We start from the raw sequence: 8,173 nt of genomic DNA, 5'->3' as shown, positions 1-8,173 counted from the left end.
TAATGTGACCTTGACCTGACCTTCGCTACGCAACCCAAGGTCAAACTGATGTGATCAGTAAATACATCTTTTTAAACGCCACAACTTTTATCTGAAACATTTTTTTCTAAAATGCTTAGTTTTCGAGATATTTCACCGGTCCGGGACTTTTTGAACACCCTGTATAATTGAATCTATTATTTTTTTTAATTAGGGGAGTTCTCTTCTCGTTACGCTTACATATCTCTTCCTTCTCTCCTCCCATCATTTACTTGGCAGATAGAAAAGTTCCGAGTTATGAAGGAAAATGATCAGTACATTAAGAAGTTCGTATTTGCGGAACGCTCCAGTATATAGGCGGAACAACGTTCCTGAACGTTTTCTAAAGTTCCCTCCGCGGTTACTCGATTTTCACGTTGAGCCAATATTGACAGGGCATTCTATTAATTTTCGATAGTCAGGTTATTACGAGAGAAACTAATTACAGCGTGGCTCACGAGTCCCATCGGGTGATATAAAGGAGAGATTAAACTATTATATCATTATTAACTTGATTTCTTTAACGCAGGGAGAAGCTTCTCCATTAACCTTGTTAAGCACATAAAAGCGTCGAGCATCGGCAATCGCACGGTCAAAGGAGCAGAGAGAAAGAGAGAAGGAGAGAGAGAGAGAGAGAGAGAGAGAGAGAGAGAAGTCGGAAATCGTGGCTCGATGTATCGGCAGCCGGCCGTATTAATACAATCTGCGCTTTTCGGCTGGCCAGCGTCGATGGAAAATTGGAAAACCGCAAAGATCGTCGTCGTTGATATTTTTGGCCGTTACAACGTCCGACGAGGAAGCCGATCACTTTCGTCTAACGTGATGTTGAGGACGCTCCCGCCTCGATTAGCGACGACGGCGTATACATACAGAACGAACGAACGGCCGGAAGCAATCTCGGTGCGCGTTCTCCCCTCGCGTCGCTATCTCCGCGCTATTTCCACGCGGTTATACCCCGAAAGGGAGAAGCGGCGGCAGCAGCAGCAGGGAAAGACCTCCCTCGTTTCCCGTCCGCGCGTTTCCAAGTCAGTCCGAGCGATTACCGGGATATCGAGGCAATCTCAATATCGCGTCCGCGATATGTATATTATACATATTTACATGTATATACGCGTATCTGCACCCTTGCCCTTGCGTTCGCCCTCCCCCTACCCTCCCCATCTCGTCGTCATCTTCGCCTTCGCCGCGACGTATATATTACAACCGTAATACCAGATGCCGTGTGAATGTGTGCACGTATGCATGTGGGGCGTTCGCGCATTAGTAGTTTCCTGGGCAATCACAGACCGGAAGTTGTCCCCAAAATTATTAGTCCGAAAAACGGATACACGGAGCCGATACACGTATGCACTACACGCCTCTCTGTAGCGCGCTCGCGCGGAAGTTGCCTCCATCACGTCGATGATTTTCCTTCGGGAGAGAGAGAGAGAGAGAGAGAGAGAGAGAGAGAGAGATCTCGCGTCCGACGAGCTTCTCCTCCTCCTTCTGCTCCGATATCTAGGAAGTTCACATTACCCTATCCTGCCCTTCGCTACGGATCGCGACGACGCGCCCGTTAATTCTCTGTAACCGTCGTGCACTTCAATGTGCGTGATTTATATACGCGCGGGGAAGCGCGCGTGTCGCTTAGAGGCATGAATGTAAACGTCGCACGTCGAAAACGCAATGATAACACTCGATAAGTTTGAACGGCGTATAACGCCGCGTTATATCCGAGCGCGAGAAGGTAATTCGCTCTGAGAATACATCGCCCGCGTGTGTCGCGGCGCGAATAGACGAATAAGTAAATAGGTGCGACCCGCGCGCGGTTGAGGGCACGCGCGTGTTTGTATTCGCGCCCGTTGTTGGTGGTCGGGGGAAGGTTAAAGCTCGCTTCGATTTCACGCGTCGACCTTTCTCAGCGCGAATCCTTAAACTTGCAGAAATAACAGATCGATGAGCGCGCGTTTCGTGAATAGAGCAGATAGTAAATATCGAGGTCGCGAGAACAAAGTGCGTGTCGCAGAAAGAAGTGCTCCCGCTGCGACATCTCGTCGTTGTCGTCCTGGCGCGGCAGCTTTTGTAATCCCTTTGAATCCATTCACCCTTCCAGCAGCGCAATTAATTTCAATTAGAATAAATAGGCTCTCTTACTAAGCCTACTAACTCTAGAGCTTTACTTAAGTTGAAAAGAACATGACAAAGAACCGAATCGCGGTTGTTTGATGCGACTATCATATATTATATTACTTTTCATGGAAGGATCTCTTTCAAACAAATCATGACACACGCGCCGAATATTTTTCTGGACCTTGACACGCGGTGAATCTTTCCCTTCCCTGTTCAAACTACTTAAATTCCCTTTAATTCCCAATTAATTAACTACGTTAGATTCCCATATCTTATTCCCAAATTATTTAACTATTACTTGACTTAATTAACTATTATTTGACTCAATTTCTTACTATTAATTAGATTAATAATGATATGATTTCTTCCCGATGTTTCCTGCGCGCAGCCGACAATCGATGTCTAACATTCGCTGAACGTTGTTGAATTTGACAGAAATAGTCGAGAAGTCGCATTAGAAGGCGATGTAAAAGTGTCATAGGGAAATTCGTCTAAGATGTGCATTTTCGTCCGCATGTATTCGCCGAAGAAATATACACCAACCATCTGTCAACGTCGAGCCGGCATTAACGGATTCATTTCTACGGTATTTATTTCGCGAGCGAGTGAGTGATGACGACGACGTTCGGAGGACCCGATGTGGCATTTCAGATCTCCAGCTTCGCGTGGTACTTCAGCCGCGGGGGTAAACTACTCGAGTCCCGATTTCGATCGGAGAATGCGCGCGTGACGAACGGCTCGTTAGATTCGGCGCGACCCGTACGCGACGGCACGCGGCACAGATCGAGGCAAAACCTCAAGCTCCACTCCGATCGTTTACGGAATTTTGCAGGATTCCTGCGGAACGTCGATCGAGCCGTGCGGCTGCCTCAGTCTTGGGCCCAAGAGCGCGGAAAATGAAGATGATCGGCAGGGAAGTCGCGCTCCGTCGAACTGGGTCGTCGCATTGAAATTCAAAACAAGACTCTGCCATGCGAGGCTTCCGGATTTAAAGGCGGACCACCACCGCAACCATCACCACCACCGCTACCATCATCGCCACCGACACCATCAACGCCGTCGCCACCATCATCGCCGTCATCAGCACCGCCGTCAGCACCACATCGCGTTCGTTAGATTCGCCCGTCAAGTCAGGTCCGTTTAACGAGTCGGAAATCCGAGGGAGAAAGCGGAACAGACGACGCTGTCGGATGGCCACGACGACGTCGAGGCCGACGCCGACGCCGAGGCCGACGACGACGCCGAACGACTCGACCGGAACTTGAGTCTGAAGCGGAGATAACCGCTCCCGTCTCGATCTCGAGTCGTTTATTGGAGCAACAGGAGCGCCCGGAGAAATCACGTCCGGTAATCGCATCGGCCGCCTCGAAGGCTCCCTCGAGAATTCCCAATCTTCTTCCGACTGGCGTCCGCTCGTCCGATAAATAAGAAGGAAGAAAAAACTCGACACAAGAACCCGAGGAAGCATCGAGAAAGCAACAGAGAGAGAGAGAGAGAGAGAGAGAGAGAGAGAGAGAGAGAGAAGAGAAAGAAAAAGAGAAAAAAGAAAAAAAGAAGAGAAGCATCCGGGGTGATAGGAAAACGATCGGGAGATCAGTACCAACTCCCCTGAGAGCTCTTCGGCCTCTTCGTTTCACTTCGAAGGGATGTCTACTATGGTCAAGTGTGCGTCGCGCGATCGACGAGATCGACGAAACGACGGACAGTCCCGTTTAACACCGTCGAGTTCGCAAATCCGTGGCATCGAAGGACACTCCCGGTCGCCTGCGTCCTCGTCACAAACAACTCTGACGAGCACACGCTTGAAGAGACGACATGTCGTACGTCCCGCGAGATCGTAGACCGGGGTGAATCACTGAAGAACCGACGAAGCTTTGCGTCGAAGAAGACACGGAAAGTGTCACAGGTGCGTGTGTGACACGCGTGAAAGGCGACAGTCGCGAAGACACCCGCGGGGAGGACGACTTAGAGTCGTCGCCGTGTCTAGAGACCGTGTCGAGAGGACGAGAACGCGCGCAGCGTTCTCAGTAGCCACTTAAGATGCACCAGTGTGCGCCTTGGTCATTGCTGCTCCTGATCACGCTGCAGCGATTGCCGGTGCAGTCGAGGATACACAGCGAGCGGGAGGCAGTGTTGATACCGGGTGACATCGTGTTGGGCGGATTGTTCCCCGTGCACGAGAAGGGTGGCAGCAGTGCCTGCGGGCCCAGCATCTATCACCGCGGCGTGCAGCGTTTGGAGGCGATGCTGTTCGCCGTCGATCAGATTAATCGCAAGAACAACATACTGCCGGGCGTCACGCTGGGCGTGCACATCCTCGACACGTGCGGTCGCGACACATACGCGCTCAATCAGAGCCTGCACTTCGTGCGCGCCTCGCTCTCCAATATTGACATCAGCGTGCTGGAATGCGCGGACAAGTCGACGCCGAGGGTGAAGCGGACCGCCAACGCGGGACCCATCTTCGGGGTGATTGGTGGCTCCTACAGCTCGGTGTCGCTACAGGTGGCGAATCTGCTGAGGCTTTTCCACATACCACAGATTTCACCGGCCTCCACGGCGAAAGCGCTCAGCGACAAGACCAGGTAAAGACTCTCCCGTTCGAATTCCTAATTAAAAGTTTAATTTTCTGAAGATTGAAGATATTGGGAATTCGTACAGAAGATTTGTCGCGTCTTCTCAACTTGGAATTTCAAGAAGTCTTGATTGGATGGTCTCTGACAATTAGAACAGCTTGGTTTATCAGTTATTTTATTTCGATCTTTTATAAAATAGAATTAAAATGATTTTAACATTTTACTTTATGTTTCATTTGTGAGTTTTATATTTTTCACTCGATATTTTTAGTATTTTATATATTTTTTTATTTTAAATAAATTTCAAATTTTTTCAAAAGATATTGGTATTTTATAAAATAGAATTTATATCCAGTTATTTTAATATATATGTTTTTTTATTTTATATAAATTTCAAATATTTCCAGGGGAAAAGAGAGAAAAAAGAGAGAGACATTGATGAAATTGTATTTCAATGAGCGATCTTAAGATCGTAGTTTAAAATAAACCACAAGTCGACGTATATCTCTCTCTATTACTATTTAAGAACTATAAATTCTCGTACGGATTAAATGTAAGTCAGTGAACAGTCACAACGGTCGTTTGTTTAACGGCATGTAATGATACCTCATCTGTTATCGTTAAGTGAAGCCTTAATCGAGCTGAAAAAAGGATCGCTGTACGGCGATTCGAAACGGCCCGAGGTATTTTCCGTGTAATTTGACCGTACGAACGACTCGTCAATCATTTTTTCCAACCTACGACAATCACAGTTTCCCGAAACTACTTGCTTGTCGAACGATCGACCGTGAACATCCCTTCTCCTTTGCGGACAGACGAACGAATCGTGAAAACCACCCGCCGATCGACCACGAATGTCAGCCCGGATCGACGTTAGATCACTCTCATTATTATACGAAATTGCTTCGTGTGCTTGGCTACCTCTTTTGCTCTGATATATATATATATATATATATATATATATATATATATATATAGGTGCATAAATAAGTAATCATTTACGTAGTTAGCAGGTAATCCCTGCAACCATAAAATACGAGTCGACACGACAGCGACTTAGAGAACGTGAAATACGTGAAATACGTGATACGAAAACATGACGTGGAGTTGAGAAGCACGTTTAGCAGTTAAACAGAATTATACGTTTAATACACGGAGAGAATGTTACAGCTTTCTTTTTTCGTATAAATCACTTTCACTTCTACTCTGTGTTTTTAGTAGTCTAAAAATAAACTGTCAGTAAGGTCTATTTTGCTAAGGAACATAGTAAGTTTTGTTAGAAACAGCATATTTCGCTAGCAAGTTTTTTTCTTTTGTTGTACCAATGTTATTATTATTATTATTATTTATAGGTTATTATTATTATTATTATTTAATAGTAATTCCAGATTATTTATTACAGTTATTTAATTATTATTCCTGCTATATATATATATATTTAATTCCAGAGAGTTTATAAAATATAAATAGCATACATGAAAAATGAAAGGATAATGAGGCTGCAAAATCTTATAATAATTCTTGCTATAAAATTCTCTCCGTGTAACATCGTAAAAATAACAATATTAATCCTCTCACATGGTAGACTCTGACGTAGACTCTGCTACGTGTTGAGGATAATCGAATCTTAAAGAGAAATTTAATTACTTCTAAAACAACGACCATCGACTGCGAACATCTCCTCTACAAATCTCCTCTACAAACACGGAGACCGACAATTTATTAATTTTAATTGTATTCATCCAATTGTTTGTTTCTCACGTTTTCATTGTTTGGTCTTCAGGTTCGACTACTTCGCGCGGACGGTGCCGCCGGACACGTACCAGTCGATCGCGCTGGTGGACGTGGTGAAGAGCGCCAACTGGTCGTACGTCTCCACGGTGTACTCCGAGGGTAGCTACGGCGAATACGGCATCGAGGTGTTCACGCGTGAGGCCACCGAGCGAAACGTGTGCATCGCTGCGGCACTGAAGGTGCCGAGTGCCGCGGACGACAAGGTGTTCGACGACATCATCCAGCGACTGAACAAGAAACCAAACGCTCGCACGATCGTCTTGTTCACCCGCGCGGAGGACGCCCGCGGCATCCTCGAGGCGGCCAGGCGATCGAACCTTAGTCAATCGTTCCAGTGGCTGGCCAGCGACGGCTGGGGTCGACAAAGCAAACTCGTGGAGGGTTTGGAAGAAGAAGCGGAAGGCGCCATCACTGTGGAGCTGCAGTCGGAAAACATCCCCGGCTTCGACGAGTACATGGCGTCGCTTACTCCCGAGAACAACCGGCGGAACCCTTGGTTCGGCGAGTACTGGGAGGAGGTGTTCGGCTGTATCTTGCGGAAGAACTCGCCCAGTATAGAGCGCATCAGCCAGCAGAGTGTCATCGGTGGTTCACGGGGTAATTTGTTGAACCAAAGCTCCGTGTGCTCGCCCAAGCTCAGGTTGACCGCTGCGAGCGGCTATGAGCAGGAGTCGAAGGTGCAGTTCGTTGTGGACGCGGTGTACGCGTTCGCCTTGGCGCTCAACAACCTGCGCAACGACCTCTGCGGCCGTAGCGAAGGCCTGTGCGCGCCGATGACCAACTACGACCGCGGCGCGTTCTATAGGAATTATCTGCTGAACGTGTCCTTTGTGGGTGAGTGAGTCATTCGTGCGAATGCGAACGAGCCGGGAGTCTGCTCATAATAAAACCTCCACGCGAATAATCGAACGGAGCGAGCGCGCACTGCCGATTGTTCGCGCCTTTGTGCACCGTTTTTCCGCCGCCCGTTGCTCTCTTCTTCGCTTTTCTCTCGTTCTATCCTGCCTCCTTTTAGCCGTCCTTTGTTCCGCGTATTATTAAAGGAATAATGTTCCGGAATACCGCCGGCTGTCTTTAACGCGCTCAAGCCCTGCGAGCGCGCGATAAACGGACGTGTCCTCGTATGATTTCCACCCCGCTCTCCTCATACAGATGTTTCGCTCTATGAACTATCCCCGTTGGAAAGTAATTAGCTCCGGCAGAGAGAGTGAGCGCCCATTTGGCTCCTCAAGTCGCGGACAAAGTTCCGCATCAGCCTTGTTTCACATTACCACCTCGCGCCACTTGGCACATCTCTCCCCTACATTTTTATTACATTATTATTACTATTTTTATATATTACATAATAAGGTAATAATATGTCATTAAAAATCGTAATAATAATAGAATGAAAGTATTTTCCACTGAGAGGAACTCAAATCCAGAAATCTCACATGAGACATGCTTTAAATAACCCAAGACGAGGAGTGTTATCGTTTGACGCGGCTTTCCGATTTCCACACGACCTCGCGAGTTCTAAAGAACAGAACTTTCGCGGAACTCGAGATGAACCGGGAGACCATCGCCGCGCTCCTTATCCATTTCGTCCACTTAAACTTAGTTCGTCTCTTACTTTCAATCGTCAATTATTCAGAGACCGCGCCGATGTACCCTGGCGGTTTTATGGGGGAGGGGGG

At 47.4% G+C, this 8,173-nt stretch overlaps 2 protein-coding genes and 1 pseudogene across 3 annotated transcripts in view; 2 read left to right on the top strand and 1 right to left on the bottom strand.

The window, feature by feature from the left end:
• LOC116847425 overlaps window positions 1-3,295 on the top strand; it is a 5,815-nt pseudogene extending 2,520 nt beyond the window's left edge.
• Window positions 1-8,173, bottom strand: part of LOC116847423 (cysteine protease ATG4D) — a 30,815-nt gene that overhangs the window by 13,342 nt on the left and 9,300 nt on the right. The window lies entirely within an intron of this gene.
• LOC116847422 (metabotropic glutamate receptor) overlaps window positions 3,293-8,173 on the top strand; it is a 14,073-nt gene continuing 9,192 nt past the window's right edge. Inside the window, exons 1-2 of the mRNA XM_032822406.1 lie at window positions 3,293-4,712; window positions 6,487-7,331. Of these exons, the coding sequence (XP_032678297.1) occupies window positions 4,168-4,712; window positions 6,487-7,331 (1,390 nt within the window). The 5' untranslated portion in view covers window positions 3,293-4,167. The remainder of the gene's footprint in view (window positions 4,713-6,486; window positions 7,332-8,173) is intronic.

Source organism: Odontomachus brunneus, unplaced genomic scaffold (assembly GCF_010583005.1).
Source record: "Odontomachus brunneus isolate Ranch 3 - 2012 unplaced genomic scaffold, Obru_v1 Obru_scaffold_077, whole genome shotgun sequence".
NCBI lineage: Eukaryota > Metazoa > Arthropoda > Insecta > Hymenoptera > Formicidae > Odontomachus > Odontomachus brunneus.
The sequence above is the reverse complement of the archived record's forward strand: the minus strand, read 5'-3'. Positions and strand labels throughout refer to the sequence as shown.